Consider the following 20415-nt stretch of genomic DNA (forward strand, 5'->3'; position numbering starts at 1 on the left):
ACCAAAGTAATGACCTCAGAAAACATAGACATTTGTCTACATCAAATAGGCCTTGAATGGGTGCCTGAATTTGTTCTGCTATGGGAGAAAGAGTTAGAAATTCTCAGGAAACACTGGGGTTACTATATTCTTCTCTGCTCTCTGCCTTACACATCCACACTGACCCCTTCACACCCTTTGGTGACCACAAGAGTCCAAGCCAGAGAAGGAGTGCAGAGAACATCTGCTTCCCTATGGAGCCCATCTGTTCTTGGACCTGGAGCCTCTGACGGAAGGTAGCTGGACCGTTAGGATCTTCCTACGTCTCTTGACCAATCCACCTTCCCTAGAGAACCAGAGGCAGACTGCTTTTCTCCCTCTGCTAAGAATGTGTCCTGCCAGAGGAAACACTTTCTGGATCATTAGAGAAAGTAAGAGAGGTCAACTCTCTTGGTTTCATAAGAGTAGAGAAGCAGACAGGAAACAGGTCTCTTAAACTCTACAACAGACTCGCTGCAAATGCAACATAAACTATAGATGAAACATTTTGTAGGTGAAAGCAAGTTGTAGAGTAAGGAAGAAAAAAATTTGCATGACTGGGTGAGATCCTTGATCAAAGGTACAGATAATTTTTTGCAGGAGTAATTGTGTTGAGCCTGGAGATTTGTAGGCTCTTATTCCCTTCTCCTGATGTTGCTCAAATAAGGTTAGGCCAATTCTGGGAAATGATACCCTCTCCCTGCCACATTCCTGTAAACTAGCTCCCTTTTGGCCTCTTTTGGACGGTACACAGGCCCTTGACATCTGCGAGGATTGATGACGTCCAGAGGCACTCACAAACCCCCAAGTTCGTGAGCGCGGAAACATTTGTGCAAGCTCCTGGCTTACTCCCAAACCGCATGTTTCCTGTACATTGCCTCACATCACAGGTTAACCACCCTTTCAACTTGAACTGAATGTCAATCTATCATATTATGGCGATTTTCCTGTCCCCCACACATAAACCAGTTTTGATTAAAGAAGAACAAAAAAAGCACACACTTTTTAAGTTCTTGCAAAACAAGCAATGAGTGAAGAGACGCAGCAGTACAAGGCACTGGGAGGTCAGTTCCCCACCTAAGGGAGTCTCTTTCACACACAAGCTCCAAGAGGCATGAGATTTAAAACCGGGCCTCTACGTGCAACAGATGGCCATGTGTGAAGGGCTTTCATGGTTGTTCATGAACAGTCTAAATTAAGACTTTAGGTCTGCGAGTGCCACGGGCTTCCTTCCTGTCCACACATCAATCTTGGGCTTCTAAGACCACACATTCCTTGGCACAGGTGAGAGCTCCCTCCCAGGGTACCTCTGGGCAGAGCAGACCCAGCAGGAGAATAGCAGTAATGAAATCAACTTCCTCCCGAAGATTCTCCTATACCTGTCTCTATACCCTCTGCATGTGCGAAACAACAAAGGACGTTTATAATCATGACGCTAGGCCTTCTGAAGATCAAGGGAAGATCAACCTCATATACAGGGTAGGGCAAAAGAAGGTTTACAGTTGTGATATGCAAAACACAGAGTTTATTTGTGTATCATTATTTATTAATTATTGTATTATTTTCCATGCAAACAGCTGTAAACTTACTTTTGCCCCACCCTGTATCTACTTATGATCCATTTCATTCTGCTTGCCAATCAGAATTGAGGTAATAGCTAATAAAGAGATACTTATAAAATATAATCTTGAAAATAGAAATGCAAAATCAAAAATTCTGTAGAGGGAGGGGAAAATAGACTTATCAAAAAACTACACAGATAGAATTACTGTGATTTAATTCAGAGTTTCCTGGTAAAAAAGGCAGAAAAAACCCAACCCAATCAATTATGCTTCAGGAGAGAGATGCCATCTCAAAATAAATTTATAGTGTGGGACTTAAGCCAAAGGAATTCAATGACACAGGGGATCATGCTCCAATGGTTTTTACAAAATAAGTGAAAAATTTGACATATAACCATTTCCCATGTTGTCCCTAAATAATAGCTTAAACCAAATCATTAAAAAATACTTAGTAATAAGTTTTGCCTCAGGAAAAACAAAGTATAATAATCATTATCAAGTTGGCGGGGTGAGGAGTTGGAAGAGCTGGCAGAATGTCGGTAATTACTGAAAATGGGTGGAGGGTTTCTGATGGTTTGTTGCATTATTCTATTCATTTGTGTACATTTGAAATTTTCCACCATAAAAATCTAAGACGGTGAAATCATTCGGCAGCCAGAGAATTGAAGCTAATATGTTATCTAATGAAGACTATATTCTGTGCGATGAAGTTTTAAGTTAGGCAGATATAATGTTATATTAGATCTTTGAAAACCGACCATCTGGGCTGTGAAGCACTTGATGATGTTTAGAATCAGCCCTGAGCACTGTAGACTTTTCTAGATAAGTGCATACATTCCCAGCTAATCATGGTGGCGGTTACTGACACACTTAAGACAACAAGCTATGGAGGAGTGAAGGGGCAAGCCAGACTCAGTTACCTTCACTGCAGTTCTTCAGGGCAAAGAAGTCCACTGCAGACAAGCTTCGGTTTCCACTTGAAATGTACTCCAGGGCCACTCGGAACGGGTTCTCTGGGCGCCCAATTCTTCCCTGCAGCACTGTCCAGCTGGTGGCATAGAAAGCGAGGGAGAAGCACAGAAAACAGTGATGAGAAGCAGGCCTAACCTGCAGAGAGGGCCTGCCCTGCAGTGGCGCCAGGGCCCACACTCTCCAAGGGCATTGCCAAGAAGAGATGGAGCTCTACGTGGCTTGCAGGAGACATTTGTTCCTGTCTTGTCCAGTTAACTCAGAGACCCAATTTCCAAACCCACTGTGGCCACTGGTGGGTTTTTGTGTTTTGTTTTGTTTTGTTTTTGCCATATTCTCTTTAGGCAGCTACAGACCTGTGAGATATTTCAGTAGTTGGTCTTACAGGAAAAGAGAACATATACTTGAGAAAACCTGGCAGCAGAGTGAAGGAACAGCCTTTAAAACATTTATCTGTCTATTCGTAATTATCTCTGGAAAGAATGCTTGGTTTTCAGAATTTCATATAATTCCAAAGTCTCAGAATCCTCAGGTTTGCTATATAGTTACTTAAGGGAAGCTTGCAAGAACTATTTATTTACTGCAGGAAAATTAAAGTGCACCAAAGCATGTATTTTGGGGTAAAGGTACCTAAGATTGACGTGGACTCTGCAAAAAGGTGCAAACAGAAAAAGACAAAAGCAGGTCAGACGGAGAGCTCTGCATCCGTCTATAACCAAGGACACTGCCACGGTGGGGGAACAGAGAATCTGCTAAATGAACATTTCACACCTCACTCAGGCGATTAACCTCTGGGAACAGCCTCTGTCACTGATTGGAACATCAAATTTGCCTCTCAACAATGATTCAGGTTCTTAAAGAAATATATAGCTATTTTGACAATTTATGTGGAGAAAGGAAATTATATGGACTAGTTCATATTTTCTTTCCTTTTAAAAATAATTTTATTGAGGTGTAATTAACATACAATAGAGTGCATGTACTAAAAATGTATAATTTGATGGCTTAAAATGTGTAAATTGATGAGTTCTGGTATATGTATGCAGCAATCTGCCCTTATCCATGGTTTTTCTTTCTGTAGTAACAGTTACCAATATGAAATGGAAAATTCCAGAAATAAACAATGCATAAGTTTTAAATTGTGTGTTGCTCTGAGTAGCTTGATGAAATCTCGCCCTGGCCTGCTCTGTCCACCCAGGATGTGCATCATCCTTTTCTGAAGCGTATCCATGCTGTGTACACTACCCTCCCATTTGTCACTTGGCAGCCATCTTGGTTGTCAGACCGACTGTCATGGTACCGCAGTGCTGTGCTCAAATCACCCTTAGTAACAGCCCCAAAGCCATTCAGATAACTGTTATTACACCATATTGTTATAATTATTCTATTTTTATTATGTTATTGTTGATCTCTTACTGTGCCTAATTTATAAATTAAACTGTATCACGGGGATGTACAGAAAAAAACAGTATATAAGGTTCAGTACTATCCGTGATTTCGGACATCCACTTGGAACATATACCTGCAGATAACAGGGGACTCTGTACATGCATGAACTCATCACAGTGTTTCCTATGGACTGACCACTATGTTGGGCTTAGGTATAACAGTGCAAGTGCTAAGGAATTCAGGGAAAGACTAGCTTTCTGTTTTAAAACATTTTAAAGCATCCTCCCCCACACGTATAAAGTGATGCTTATTATGAAAAAGTTAAAAGTCCAACAATTCAGGAAAGTGGATAAAGAAAAGTCACCTCGAAGTCATTATTCAGAGATAACCACTGTCAACACCTCAGTGAACAGCCTTTCAGCTATAATTCTAAATAAATGAGAGCACACGGCACATGCTCTGTGGCTGCACCCTGCCACTCAATGGCATGTCTCAGCATGTTTTATTATTATGAGACAATAAATATAGATTACAGGATCAGTTCAATGATTACATTTTTAATGATTTGTGCACTGCTCCTCATTTTTCCTTTTTACACCACGCTGAAGCCAGCCCTGTGTACTTCTGTAGCTACTGCCTTGGGACACAGAGCCGGGGTCAAGGTGCACAGACATTTAAAACTCAGAGGCATATTGTCAGTCCTCCAACGGCGAGTCAGAGGGCCAATTTCCATCTTTGCTAACTTTCCCTGACAAAGGTGTTGCCTGAGGCAATCACCGGTCCTTCAGTGGGCCTCCAGGATAGCAGTTTTGAGTCTCTGGTCCCTGCCATGTTGCTCGGCATGCACTGGGAGTCTGCTGAGTGAAGAGAGTAGTTTTGTTAGCGTACTATACTCTTCTGTAGTTAATTCAGATCACTGGAGCCAATGCCTCAACCATTTAATAAAAGTGTATTGTTTCCCCACAATAGAGGCTGTAGAAGGGATTATTGCTGTTGTAAAGTTTGTTCTCTGTTACTGTACCCAGCAGGTTTTCTACCCAAAATAAAACCAGTGTAATTGAATAAGGACAAGGAGGCCTCTTGGTTTAAATGTGGGGCTGTCAAAGAAAGAAATATTTGAAACGGAAATGTAAATGAGGGGTCCTTATGAGAACAAACAAAAAAATTAGAAATTTTCTTGCTCTTCTGAAAATTAAAGGGACTTATTTTTGAGGAAAGATGATGGTGAAAGGCATGACTATTCAGATTCTGCCAAGAATTGTCGCTCCCTGCTCCGAGGAATGATGGATTTTAATTCCAGGTACACAGGGGCTCTTGACAATGATTTCCAGTTCTATATTGGCACTAGCCCTCTGGATAAATGTGTCAAGAGTTTTAGGAATTAGTTTCTGAGTTACTGATGCAATAACTTTTGTCTGAAATTCTCTGGTCTCCCATAGTTTACTGCTGCAACTTTAATAACTTTCAGAGCAGTTGCCAAACATGTATTTTATAACCAGGGAAGTTGGGACCAGGAAAGGGCAAGCTTATACCTAGGGTCAGATTTGTTTAAGAGAGAGCCAAAAATCCCATGAAAAACAAATCCCAGCTCTCTCTTCTGCCTGCCTCCATTTTCTTTACTTACATTCTAGTGCTCATGAAACTCGCTCATTAGTGTCTTATTTTCATCTTTAGCTGGTGTTCGTAGGAGGAAGTTCTCTGTTCTGACCTGGAAACAAGCATGCAGCCATATCCATGTGCTGGGGATTTGAGAACATCTTAGCAATGATGCTTCAATCAATCAATTTGACAGTGTGGGAGTCCACCTGGACTCTAGGAAGCCAGAAAAGCTGTATGGATAGCCTGTAACCATCCATTATCTTCTAGTGTGTTTCTGAAGCTTTCGCTTCCAGTTCTGGCTCTGTCCTTCATTTGTCTGATGACTTTGAACAAGGCACTTTACTCTGAAAGTCTGAAATTGTGGGTGTTTTCGGATCAATTGTATTCTTATCCAGAGAAAGTGTCTTCAACTTTGTGTGAATTTGCTGAGGAAAAACACTGATTACACTTTTTTTGCTGAGTGGCTTCACCATAATGAATAAATTAGAGCCCATCCAAAAAGGCAGGAGAGATGGTTTGTGAATGTCAAGGTCCATACCGACCTGGGGGCTGGAAGTAGTATGTACAAAAGCCTCTCAATTGGGGTTGAGTCGCATATTCTGGTCCTCGATTTGCATGGGTTGCAGTTAAGTCCCTGCACCTCCTGGGGGTTGAGTTTCTTTATTTGCAAAATGTGAGCACTGCATTTAAAGTCCTGATGCCTATAACTTCTCTCACAGATTACAGGAGTCCTGGTGACAAAACACTTTATGGAAGCCCTGAAAGCTGCAATGGACAAATAATATTCTACAGAAGGTGGAAGAAGAGTTATTAGTCCAAAACTCACAGATTTATTTCTGCAAAGCGCCTCACTTCCACCCCTTTGCAGAAATGGAGACTTGCCCGAGGTCATTCACTTGGTTAAAATCAAGTATACTATTGCTCCCAGAGAGGCAGAACAAGGGGCAATGCAAACCATGGATCAGTCCATGTATCCAGTTGCTTTTCATATCACTAGAATCACAGAGATAGGAAAGGATATGTCTACTCAGCATTGCTAGAGGGATCGCCAGTCTGGGTCTTGAGGATAGATAGGTCAGCCAGACAGTGACATACAATATCAGAACATGCATACACAAAACAAAGAATCCTAAGAAGCTCTGGCATGGGAACAAAAAGAATCTCTAAGGCTCCCACCATTCCACACCAGGTTAGTCTCTACGTGCTTAGAGGAAATCGCCTGGCATGTCTGCTGATGAGACTGAAGGGCTGGCAGCTGTCTGAAAAGGACAAAGGCACCAAGTTATTTTAAGCCCAGAATGAAGGGGCACTTTTGACAGCATGTGAGGGCCAGAGATGGCAGTTGACAAGATAGAGGAAAGTGTATTATTTTGTGGCTGTGACATTCCAATAGGCACAATGTTGATGTGGGGCTAGCTCACAAAAGTGAGCCCTCAAACGCTACATGCTAGTCAATGGAATGCCTTTCTGAGATGGTTTTTAGCTGCTGTAATACCACAAGGCCTAGACTCAGTTCTGGCTCCACCATTCACTAGCTAAGTGACCTCAGAAGAATGATTTACCTTCTCTGATCTTTGGTTTCCTTATTTTAAAGGTGGAAGCCATAAGAACTAGCTTGCTGTATTGTGAGGATTTGTGAGATGGATGTATGCAAAGGAACATGTTTATTAGGAGCTATTCTTACAGAAGACAACTTTCTTCATGGAATGACATGGGCCCATGAAACTATCTGCATCTCAGCTCATTTATGAGATTCAGGGGGAAAAGAATGTAGGTAAAAGAAAGTGAGAAGGACATTTGTAATTTAAGAATAGCAGCTACCTTAATTGTTTAAACTAAAAAAAACACAAAAAAACAAAAACAAAAAAACCCACCTAAAGTTAAATGAATCTTCATTTAGGCATAACCCCAAGAAGTTATGTTGAAACACTCATATAAGAAAACATATTAGGATGGGACTGTAACAACAGATCAACCTTCTGACCAGAACCTCCAGTGTCCCATCTCACTTACAGTAAAAGCCTCTTATTTACCTTTGCATCATTTTGTAGCATGTGCAAAGATAACTTGAGTCTAGATCTTGGTTAGAATTTGTTGAAATCAATTTTTCAGGTCTTTATTGGTGCATTGTTACACACTAGGTAAAGTATTAAGTGCTCCGAGGACCCTAAAGGTTTAGGATTTAGCTTTGCATTCCAGGAACTTACAGACTAGTGAGAAAGAGTAAAAGTATTTATCAAAATTTACAGTGAATGGCAGTATAGAAGAGCGAAGTAAGTGGCTTATGAACTACATACTAGAGTGCGAAATGGTGTCTCAGACTGGGTGATGAGGAGAGGTGAACCTTGAAGATGGGTGATGAGGAGTGAGCAGGAACTGGGGAAAGGGCAATGCACAAAGACAGAAGGCATGAGCTCATGAGCAGAGGCCCCACAGACTGTGTGCTCAGAGAGTAGGCAGTCCAGTCTGGCATGAATCAATGTTTTCCATTGGCCTCTATAGGAAGGAGGTCCCTGTGTCTTACCCACCCACCTCCAACCTCCTTAAAGCCAGGATTGGTGGATCATTCATCTTTGTGTCTCCAGTTCCTAATACATCACAGATGCTCAGCAAATATATGTTGAATGAAAGAGAAAATACATAAACAGATTTACATTAAATCAGATAAGATTCTGACATTATTGACCAAAATTTATATTGTAGTGAAGCTGAGTTACTCTGAAAGTCCATGTGAGTTCATTATCATTAGCTGTCATCTATTCAAGTGACAATGATGACTTAGGAAGAACCTAAAGATGGGAAATTTGGGTTGAGGGAAGCTTGGGAGTTGGTTCATCACATAGGTCTTGGGTCCCCATTCATCTACAACCCTCCCCTGTTTTTAAAAGAAGCAGGGCCTTGGGAAGGAACCATCAAATTAGCTCTTGTTCATCTACTTAGAATCCAACAAAGGAATCAGGGAATCATATAACTGAGACATGGAAACAATTTGAGTGCTTAACTAGGGGAGGTCCCACCTGATGCAAGATTATACTTTACAAGGCAGTCAGCTGTGAACCAAGTCAATGTAAATATTAAAAACTAGAGGCCCGGTGCATGAAATTTGTGTACGAAGGGAGGGGGGGTCCCCTCAGCCCAGCCTGCACCATCCCCTGGGGGATGTCCGACTGCCGGTTTCAGCCCGATCCCAGGGACATCCCTCTCACAATCCGGGACTACTGGCTCCTAACTGCTCACCTGCCTGCCTGCCCGATCGCCCCTAACTGCTCCGCCCCCCTGCCAGCCTGATCTCCCCTAACTGCCTCTGCCTGCCTGCTTGATTGCCCCTAACTCCCCCCACCTGCCAGCCTGGTCACCCCCAACATTCCCCCCCTACCGGTCACCCCTTAGTGCCCCCCCTGCCGGTCTGGTTGCCCCCAACTGCCCCCCTCTGCCAGCCTGGTTGCCCCCAACTGCCCCCCACCAGCCTAGTTGCCCCCAACTGTCCCTCCCACCAGCCTGGTCACCCCCAACTGCCCCCCCCCCCCCGCTTACCTGGTTGCCCCTCACTGACCCCCTCTGCTGACCTGGTCACCTCTCTCTGCTCCCTTCTGCCGGCCTGGTCGCCCCACGCAGCCTGCTGGTCAGTTGTTTGGTCGTCCCTCGCTAACCCCCTTGCCAGCCTTGTCGCCCCCACGCAGCCTGCTGTTCATTGTTACTGTGAGGGTGTCGTGACCAATTTGCATATTATCCTTTTATTAGTATAGATAGCAGCAAGACCAATAATAACAGCACTAATGATATGATCAACAACAGTTAACATTTATTGAAGGCCTATGCCAGTGATGGGCAACCTTTTGAGCTTGGTGTGTCAAACTTCGCCAAAAAACTTAGCATAACTCGGGTAGTGTGTCACTTTGAGGAAAAAACTAACTCCAAGACTCTAGTCGCAAATGTTTCATCCTCAGGAGCAGCAAATGTTTCATCTTTGGCATGCAGCCGTGTGTCATCAGAAATGGCTACACATGTCAGTGCTGACACGCGTGTCATAGGTTCGCCATCACTGGCCTATGCTCTGCTTCTAGCTGAGTTTTAAACCCAAGTTAGTGTGGCTCAATAGTCTTTATGGGCATGATATTAGACTGCCTTTACAAGTTTCTTGAGGTTAAAACATCACTTCTGTATGGCTTTGTTTCAACTTCTGGCCCCGGGGAACATGGTTGGAGACCTGAAACTAAGAGATGTGCTCATTCTCATGCTCTGTAGCAGTGACCATAGCTAAGTCATTCGGTGGTGACTAACCCCAGTGCCAGGACAGCCAAATTCACGGGTTAGGATCAGGATGATGGGAACCACCCAGATTAGACAACCTCGTAGAGTTCAGTCACATGATTATCATTACTGCCGAGTGTAACACTTTTAAGGTGCAGCCACACAGCTGCTATTCTCTCACATGTCTCTTCGCTAAGACGCTCTCTTGACAAGTGTCTGGACGTGAATGTGAAGGTGTGAAGATTTGTTAGAAACAAGGAACTGAGCCTGTGGGAGCTCGTCTAGATCAATACAGGGAAAAAAGGCAATTGCATTTCTCTCCCTAGTCTTATCTTAAAGGAAAAAAAAAAACCCCACACACATAACTTTCAAGTTTTTCTTAAAATATACCTTGTAGTAATTCTGCAGCAAATATAAGCCATTCAGCACTATTTTTTATTGTTTCCATTAAATCAACCTGCATTTAAAGCATTTTTATGGGAGAGAGCAGGGAGAAAAAAAAAAGCCAGATCAATGTAAATTTTAATGTGGAGTTCTTTGTTGCTAGTTAATTTTCTGTAGTAATAATAACACTTGGTATGTGACACAGAGTCTTTTATCTAAGGAGCCTTAACTTTCTTATTCCCTTGCCCTTCACAATTTCCCAGAAGTTGGATAAATGCCCTGGAGAGGATCAGATCTGGATGGGAATGAGGGTACAGGTTGATTCAGGCTGTGGCTCCCAGTGGCTTCTGACAATGAGCTGCCCTGAGGCTGAGGGTGGCTATGGCTCCACGGGAGGGGAACTGTGGGAGCAAAGGGGGCTTGAGGCAGGGATGGGCTAGCTTGGGCCACAGGTGGACTCGGGTGAGACCTTAGCACTGGAGGCTGGAAAGCAGTTTCGGTTTTCATCAGAGACTGTATGGGTGACAGGGATCTGGAAAGTGGCCTGTCTTCTCAGGGTGGGGCCAAGAAGGTGCTCCCAAAGTGTGTTTTCCCTAATTCTTCTCATGCTTTTGAGCTAAGAGAAAATGAATGGTATTGGGTTCATTGCCCTGGCCCCTCTCTAACTTCTAATCTCCCTCCCTCCCTCCCTCCATCCCTCCCTCCCTCCCTCCCTCCCTCCCTCCCTCCCTCCCTCCCTCCCTCCCCTCTTTCCTTCCTTCCCTCCTCAGAAATATATTGCCTGAGTTCTGTCATTAAGAAGCAGGGATGATAACAGAAGCTTAGAGGGGTGTTTTGAGGTTTACATGGGTTAAGACACATAGAGCACTTAGCTCACACTCAATAAGCAGTAGTTAATGCTGCTATTATGATGTTAGTGGTGCTTTTTCCTCCTAAACCTAGTGTGACAGATGACCTTACAGGAAAGTGAAATAGGAACGTAAGATGTTTTGGGGATTGGGAAGAACCTCCTGGCCCAGAGCACCAAGATTTTTAGGACGCCTTTCATTCCCCCATGTGGAGATAAAGAGATACTTGTACAAAGGCAGATATCCTAAGGAACACTGTGCCAAGCTCATGAAACACATTTCAGTTGTTTGTGTATATGTTTATTTATGTTCTGCCTCATTCCAGAAAGGATTTAAGGTAGCTATTTTACTTTATCTAATTTAATGTTTACAATAAATACATGACACAAATATTATTGTTCCCATTTTATAAACAAGAAAATTGAGGCTCAGAGTTTATATAAATTGCCCATGTAGTAAATGGTAAGAGGTAATATGAACCCAAGACTAGTTATCTTCAAAACTCTGTACTTTCTACTATATTGCACATAGGTTTAAACTTCTTAAATGTCAATGCTTCATCTTTTAGAAGAACATTTCAGGGGGCTGGGGTATTTGAAGAAAAGCAGTATCTGAAAAGGATGCATCCAAGAAATGTTTTGGCTTCTTCCCAGTGTTGCCCAGGTATCCTATTCCTTCTCTACTCAAGTTCTATGTTATCCTAATTGAGGATGGACTACACAGACTTGTGGGAGGCAGGCATTCATTCTATGTATCAGGCCAGAAAGAGGATCCTGAGAGTCCACCTCCACAGACCTAGCCTGTAAATCATCGGGGGTGGGGAAAAGGAGACTCAGCATAGCCTCAGTTGTAAGGAAAAATCATAGTGGAAGTGTTCTTAACTGGCCTCCATGTGACCAATTTGCCTGCTGGATTAGCATAATCTCTACATTTTATATTGAAGGAAACACCCCGTGCCCTCTGAACGTTCAAGGTCAACTGAATGTTGCAGGGTACTCTCTAGTACCCCTACACCTTCCACTCCTCTCACTTGGGTTATACACCTACTGAGAGTCAGTTAGGCTTGTTCTGGAGCCTCTTCATGCCAGCTGTACTCATTAAGCTGCTGCAACATGAGCAAGAAAAAATTGAATTATTTTGTAAAGACATAAGGGATAAGTCACTAAAAATAATTATCGCTTAATTAGGCATGAATAAGGCAACAGAAAAGATAGAAAAGAAAAAGCTTATAATCCAGAAAGCCTCTAGATTAGTTGATAAGTGTTCCAAAATTATTTGTTTTAGCAAAACTAAAACTTAAAATCATGGCTGTGGTGTGGTGGTGTCATGCATGTGATTTATGCTGAAAGAGAGTGCAGAACTCCAGTCAACAGAGCCACACTGCAAGCAAAGGTCTTGGCCCCACATCAAGAGATTGATGAATTGGCATCCATTTCGAAGTTGCAAGTTAAAATAAAATGTTTAAAGATGTAAGTCGATTCCCAAGCAACTATTGCTCCTAAGCTTATTGTCTAAGAGGGCTTCTTCCTTGTTCTAGTTTGTATAAAGAAATACACAGAGGATTCACTAGTGTTCTTTCTTCTTTTTAAAGGAAGAGCACTGAGTATCCTGGCCAAAAATCAACAAAGAGAAAACTTCTTCAATTCAACAGCAGCAATCCTGTGAATCCTGAAGTTTCTCTTTCACTTTCTCTGAGTCTTGGATTAGGTCCCACCCAAGCCACCACCTCCTCTGCCAGCTGCTGAACACCCCTCATTAGGGGCTGTGGGAGGGACTCAGCTAGGTTCTGGGCAGCGGAAGTGGTTGGTGCTGGCATTTCAGAACTCATTTAAAATTGCGAAAGTGGGCATGAGAGTTCCCAGGAGTCCCCCACTCCACAGATTTGTCCATCTCTCTGGCAGGGTGGGTGGCAAGATTTCTCAAGAGTCCCAGGTGACTGGTTTGCCCTTCTAACTCTTTCCGTGGGAGTTTGGGCATAGCACCCACCAGCAGCCAGGGGGAATCTGGAATTTGGTTTCCTAACTGTCTTCCTTCCAATAACTTTTTAGCACCATCTGTTCTTTTCAAACACAATCTTTTATTTCAAGCCAACTCAATGCAGTCAGTTCTTTTGTTTGTTTAAAAAAATACACCTTCCCCTGGGAGAAGGAGAAAGACAACACTGGCTCTGAAATGCGGCTGCTTCTGTAGGGCCCCTCCCCTTCAGCCCAGTCTGCCTCCAGCGTGAGCCCTGACTCCCGAATGGGTCTAAATTTTCGGCTTTTACCTGCACCCCCCTACCCCTATCCCCGCCTCAGAGCTCAATGCCTGGGATTTCCCAGCCTCAAAGGAGTCCTCCCTGCTCATGCTCAAATGATATCCAATTGTCCATCCTGTTCCCTAAAGAGCCAACCTAAATGCCATGTAATGCATTAACGTATTGATTGGTTCAATATGCAAGCCTCTGAACCAAGCAAAATGCTGACGTCCAGCTCAGAGGTTGTATTTCAGTCATAAATCTCTGGCCAAGTCAAGCCACTGTGCGGAAACTTTATATGGTAGCACAGACCTGGCCATAAACTGTGGCCCTCCCTGTAAGCAAATTCTGGGGCTGGGACAGTGGTCAGCTGAGCTGAAAAAGGCTGAAGGGCCTGGTGAGGTGAGTAAGAGCAGCCCACAGACTTGTACCTATCATAGATGACCCCCTCCCCCATGCTACATGCTGCTCCTACCCTGCTTGGGGTGTCCGTCCAGGGATTGCCAGTGGCATCAATGGATCATGCCCTGAGCCCCTTGGTGCAGAGGGACTCACTCGCCTGCTGCAGCTCCTATACTGTACTGTGGCAAATACTGTGGACAATGGGCATGTTTGTGAGGGTGAAAGATGTATGACTCGCATGAATCTTGGAAACTACCATGTCTAATCCTCTCATGTGGAAGAGAAGAACTGAGGTCTGGAGATATACTCACCTCATATACCTATTGAGGTCTGGAGATATACTCACCTCATATACCTAATATTGAATTGTGTCCCCTTCCATGAAAAAAGCCAAAAATCAGGGATCTTATTAGTGTGTCAGTGACCTTATTTGGAAATAGGGTCTTTATAGAGGTAATCAGGTAAAAATGAGATCATTAGAGTGAGCCCTAATCCAATATAACTATGCCTATAAAAGGGGAGATTTGGACATAGAGACAGATACACACAGGGAGGACACCTCGTGAAGAGGCAGACAGAGATATGGGGTGATACATCTACAAGCCAAGGAATTCCAAAGATTGCCAACAAACTCCCTGAAGCAAAGGAGAGAGACCTGGGACTCATGCTTCCTCACAGCCACAAAAGGAACCAACCCTGCTGACACCCTGCGTTTGGACTTCCAGCCTCCAGAACAGTGAGCAAATACGGTTCTGCTTGTAAGCCACCCGGCTTGTGGGACTTTGCTATGGTAGCCTTAGCAAACTAACATAGGTGGCTAGTTCTAAACCATCGCCACTCAGTAGAGAAACAAACTTTAAATTATTTTTACTTATTATTGAATAGCATCACCTTTCTGTGTGATGACCAGCTCATGACAGGCAGCCCACAGGCGGCTGAGAATAGAACTCATTTCTCACAAAGGAACCTCATTTTCCCTGGGGCCAGACAGAGCACAAGACATTTTGCTACACATTCATCTCTGCCTCCCAGATGAATAATATCACCTCCACCTTCAGGGAGGCCCTATTGCAGAATGAGACTAGAAAGCGCTGCTAAAGCCCAGGAATCATAGGACCCATTAGGTTCTCCCAGGCAATGCTGGTACCTTTAACCCGTGCTTGACTTCAGAATTCCATGGTGCCAGCCACATGGGAGCTTTCGAGCACAGAGCAGACAGAACTGCCCCAAGATTGTGTCAATGATGCATTCACCTGGGAGCCAATTTCTAGGCTAGAACTGCCACTACCAGTTTTTATATGACATTAGAGGGTCAGCTCCAAATAGTGACCTGGAATTTTTAAGGGATGCTGGGCCTGCACTAGAAGCAGAGGCACCTGGGGGAGCGAGGGAGATTTGGTGGAGGGCAAGAATCCCCACGCATGAGACCAGCTTTCATCCTCTCTCCCGAGTCCTCTTGGACTTTGAATATCTATAGAAGAAAGCCCTGAACCCCCAGAATTCTTTGATGCTATCCCTGACCCTCTATATTGGGAGCTGTGATTTTCTGGAAAAGGCAGCCTTCTGGTTTTTGGCCAGTTCAGTCCTTCAGTAATACACAGGATGGGTCAAAAGTAAGTTTACAGTTGTTTGTATGGAAAATAATACAATAATTAATTAATAATAATACAAGAATAAACTCCAGGTCTTCCTGATGGAGAACAATTCCTAAACTCACAACTCCTTGAGAGGGAAGACTCTTTTTCCTAAGAACCCCTAGGCTCCTTGGTGGGACTGCTTGTTAGACCTGGTATCTTCCAACCAGACCTGTGGCTAAAGCCTCCGGAGCAGGTCCCCAAAGGAGGTGACACAAGTTGGGCACTCAGATCAGCCAAATCCCAGGGAGCCACTGTGTGGGAATAATTGGAATCTTTTAGCGAAGGTGTGTGAGAGAGTGATTAAAAGGAAATTGCAATTATGGAGCCCAGAGGTAAAATTTCAAAACTGGCCCATAAATCCCAGTCTGACATGGAATTTAAAACTCCCAAAGGTCTGCAATGCCATATTAAAAGGGTTTTAATATTAAGAAGTAGAAATAATGAATGATAATCCGAGTATTGTTTCTGGGAATAGGGGCAGCTCTGAAGGATAGGCAGGCTATAACCACAGGGCAGGCTTCGTTGGGTTGTGTTTTACATCTCTCACTTCACAAGAGATGAGTGACGGAAGGGAAGGCAGGCTTGGCAGAGGGGTGTTGAGTGGAAATCTGGTAGGGCCATTCCCCAGCGAACTCCGGCTCAAGTTCTCCTGCACGTCAGAGACACAAATGGCCTTTGCCCGCTCTGCGGCTGCTCTGGGCCAGACGGTGCAGGGAACAGGGGTCGGGTGGGGAGTGGCTGGGAGCTGCAGTGCAGAGGCAGCAGGGAATCACGGATGGAGAGCACTGAGGGCCTGGCTCACTACCTGGCTCTTCATTGGCTGGGAGCTTTAGGCAAGTCATTCCACCTCTCTGCGCTTGGTTCCTCTATTTTATTTACCCCCTCCCAGGATTGTTGGAAGAATTAAAGGGTAGAATGAATAGGAGAGTGCTTTGAAAATATATGTTGTAGTAGGTTTCTATTGGTCCCTGGTACTCACCTTGATGTGGTCATTCTCCTCTGGACTTATTTAAGCTGATTCCCTGAAAATTTGTTGATAAAAATATAGCTGGATAATTCTGGAAGCTCCTTTCACCCCCTGGATGCTAGGCTGATGGCAGTGCCTTGCACTGGTTTGGCCAATCAGGACATGCTAGGCCCATCATCCCTGGGCTCTGGGTACTGCATATTATCTTCTCAGGCAGGTGCAACACACCATGGCTTTATATCAACTTGTGATCAGTTGGAATCCCTCTTTCTCCCTACCCTTCTCTAGGTTACCCATAAGTCTTTTCTCACAAACTGTTTCCAAACCAAACATTTCAAGACCTTATAGGTTGTGGCTCAAAGCAGCTGGTTATTTTGAACCTGAATGTAGGACCATGACATTTTCTGCAGCAAATTTCAACTGGCTTGGTTTCTGGAATTTGGAACCTGTCATCTGTGGTATTACGTCTACTACCAAGCTTAGAACCATCTGCAGACCAGGCCTCCTGTGGAACGAGATCATGAACGTACAGCTTTTAGCATGGTGGCCGAAGTGTAGTAGATCTGAACAAATGTTAGGTTCTCTCTCTGCCACCATCTCAGACAGGCATTAAAAACATGGACGAGCCAAAGTTCAAGGCAGAGTCCTTTATCGTTGCCATAGAGACACCTTAGGATGGACTAAGCTCACTCACTGTACCTCGTTGTTTATAAGTGTTCAATTTGCTGTGGAACCCACCTCCCAGAATATCAAGGGAAACAGTGGGGAGTATGTTTCTTAAATTGAGATATTCTGTGTCTGCCACGTTCCCTCACCTACTAAACTCACAGCCATATGGAGGACTTTGCCCAGGACTGGCTTTAGGTAGGAAGCCTGTGTTCACTCTTGGAATCCACAGTCTTTTCTGAAAGTTCCCAAACCACTTCCTCAGCAACATTTTTAGAAATGACTGGGGTTAATATTTTTAAATTCAAACATTCTTTGATTGAAATAAAGAGAGAGCTAAAAATATAGCATTGCCTTGAATTTAAATAAAAAAGTTAAATTGGCTATAAATGAAAATCTACTCAGACTAGCTTAGTTTCATCTTATATAGAGAGACTACCAACAGGACACTTTATAATTCATGCTAGGTAGGTTATAAGAAACTGACTTTAGCTCTAGCTGGTTTGACTCAGTCAAGGGCACATGCTCGGGTTGCAGGCTCCATCCCCAGTAGGGGGCGTACAGGAGGCAGCCGATCAATGATTCTCTCTCATCATTGATGTTTCTATCTCTCTCCCTCTCCTCTCCTCTCTGAAATCAATAAAAATATATTTTAAAAAACTTACATTAATCAACAATTAATATGGCCATCCAATACATGCAGACCCTGTTATGTAAATCTATAGCAAGTGTTCTAGCGGTAGCAAAGGAAGAATAAGATGAGAATCGTACCCATGAGGAATTTCTAGTTGTGAAGACTAAAGTGGCAGTATGGAATAAGAAACAAATAAGCCCAAGGCACATATCAGCAATTTCACTGAATTCAACAGACACTTATTGAGTACAGTATGTACAGGCATCTGGTAGGTGCTGGATATGGAAGATGAGACACAGTCCCTGCCCTGAAGGAACTTATATTCAAGAATTCACATGCACTGAGGAAATGCAAACTAAGGGATTTTGTCTAGCACGGGACAGAATTAATTAACTCTAGTCACAGACACTAAGAGAGGGATACCTTCTGAGAAATGCATTGTTAGGCGATTTCGTCATTGTGGAAACATGGAGTGCACTTACACAAACCTAGATCGCCTGCTACAGGGCAACCTACTGCTCCTAGGCCAGTGGTCGGCAAACTCATTAGTCAACAGAGCCAAATACCAACAGTACAACGACTGAAATTTCTTCTGAGAGCCAAATTTTTTAAACTTAAACTTCTTCTAACGCCACTTCTTCAAAATAGACTCACCCAGGCCGTGGTATTTTGTGGAAGAGCCACACTCAAGGGGCCAAAGAGCTGCATGTGGCTCGCAAGCTGCAGTTTGCCAACCACTGTCCTAGGCTACAAACCTAGACTTTATAAACACTGTCCCACAGCCCTCTCCCAGCTTCCTCTGACAGGATCAGAAACTGAACATCGAAGCTGCCAAATCTACACCATGAGCAGGGATGTGGGCTGGACTGACTGGAAATGTCAAGGAGAAACTGGCTGGGTGAGTTGTAGATCACCACAACAGTGACCATCAGGAGGGGGTGAAAGGCAGCCTGAGGATCTGGAGGAATGAGGAATGAAGATGGAGAGATAAAGGAACAGAATGGGCTTGGCTATTACATGCTGAAGCAGTGGTCAGATTAAGGAATTCTGTGGCATTCACACACACACACACACACACACACACACACACACACACGGTGTTTATATGGAGAGGGTGTAGAACTGAATATTCAATATTTTGACTTTGGAAATTTGTTTTTTATTCCATTGATCCTATCAGGCACAAAGCACTCTCTCTCTGGCATTGAATTGATGTAAGAAATAAAATTTATCTATGCTTTGTAGCATTACAAACTGAAAATATTTATTAAGTACAGGGACAGGCACGCTCCACACTACCACAGAAATCTTTTACTAAAGTGGCAGTGGTGCTTAATACTCGTTAAAATCACTCCTACGTCCTTGTACAGGATCTTAGGTCCTCCACAGCAATGGATTTACAGCAATGTTCTCTGAAGACCACCAGTTAGCTCTGGGAGGGCTGGAGTGCCCTCTGAATATACTGCTCTGTGGGGACAGGCTCCTCTGTGCTGAAGCAGGTCAGCGGCTGACTGACTGGGATTGAATCTGTGCACTCAAAATTGAGGTGCTATGAGATGAAATCTATTGCTAAGCCCCACAGATATTACTTTCATCAGAGGAAAAAGAAATACTTCTGAACCACACATCCTTCCCTTTTAAACAGGAAATTCAGCTCACTGTCATCTTAAGGGGTCCATCATTGACGGCTACATTATATGATGAAGGACTGGAATGGGTAAACAGGAAATCTGAAGGGAGCAGAGGCAAGGGAAAGACTTTCCAGACACGAGGAAAAGCAACATGCAAGTCCCTTCATCCAGCTCCTGTGAGCAGTGACAAGGACTTCCGGTGGGGCACAAATTTGGGATTCCATCACTTGATTGCTCCAGACTTTTAAAGTTCAAATCCCTTAGACAGAGAAAATGGTAATGCAAGTTTAACAAGAAATAGATAATTTTACAGGTCAGAGAGTCCATTTCAAAATAAGACTTTCGTTTTGACAGTGTCCCTTTAAATGATGTGACTCTGGGGATTTTTTTCTGGCTCAGTATCTGCCATCCTACACAATAATTAGCCAGCGACACATTTTCTTTGTTGTTCATTAAAGATTAATGAGGGGCAGAGCTTAAGGCCTGGTGAGATGGAGAAACCCTGAAGGGTTCATTTGAACCTTTCATATCTGTTCTTTTGGGAAACTCTGATGAACAGGTTCTCAATACAACAGCAGCCATCTGCCTTCTAACCTACAATATGTCTTTCATGAAAACTCAGATGTTTCTGGCAGGCTGTCTCCCACCATCAGCTCAAAAGCACACGCACCAAAGGAGGCAGAACAGATGTTTGGAGCTTTGCAGTGGCTTGAGTGTGCTTCATGTGGGGGCGATGGGCATTTTCAGCAAAGTGTATCTCCTCACTTAGTGCTGAGTTCCCAAGGTCCCATCGAGTAGAAACTCCTGCAAACACTGCAAGGTCTGGCCAATTTGGAGGCAAGTCCTCCTTTACCTATTTATTTTGTTCTGTTAGATTTCTGCTAGTTCTCCCCCAGTTGAAAGCCACACTGGGCGACACTGATAGGTGATAAGGAGAAAGTTTATTTAACAAAAAGGAACACTAATAAAAGTTTAAATACTTCTGCTTGAAAGTAGGCAGCTGGAAATAATGAAACAGGAAGAACCTGGAGCAATTAATGCCTTTGGGGAATTTAGGAGGCCCTGGCCCTTTAAGATTAGCTCACAAAAATGGATCCAGGCTGATTTAGACCTTGCTACTCAGAATGATGCCCTGTTTGGCCTACTTGCTGCTCTTTTCTGTCTTTCATTTTCTGAATATGAATCTGGCATCATTTAGCATCTTGTACAATGCCCTGTATTC

At 43.6% G+C, this 20415-nt stretch overlaps 1 protein-coding gene across 1 annotated transcript in view; it reads right to left on the reverse strand.

Annotated features, from left to right (window-relative positions):
* Positions 1–20415, reverse strand: part of ALK (ALK receptor tyrosine kinase) — a gene marked incomplete at both ends in the record, with an annotated part of 583016 nt that overhangs the window by 141179 nt on the left and 421422 nt on the right. Inside the window, one exon of the mRNA XM_079791596.1 lies at positions 2501–2628. Within this exon, the coding sequence (XP_079647722.1) occupies positions 2501–2628 (128 nt within the window). The remainder of the gene's footprint in view (positions 1–2500; positions 2629–20415) is intronic.

Source organism: Cnephaeus nilssonii, assembly GCF_951640355.1.
Source record: "Cnephaeus nilssonii genome assembly, chromosome: 15".
Lineage (NCBI taxonomy): Eukaryota > Metazoa > Chordata > Mammalia > Chiroptera > Vespertilionidae > Cnephaeus > Cnephaeus nilssonii.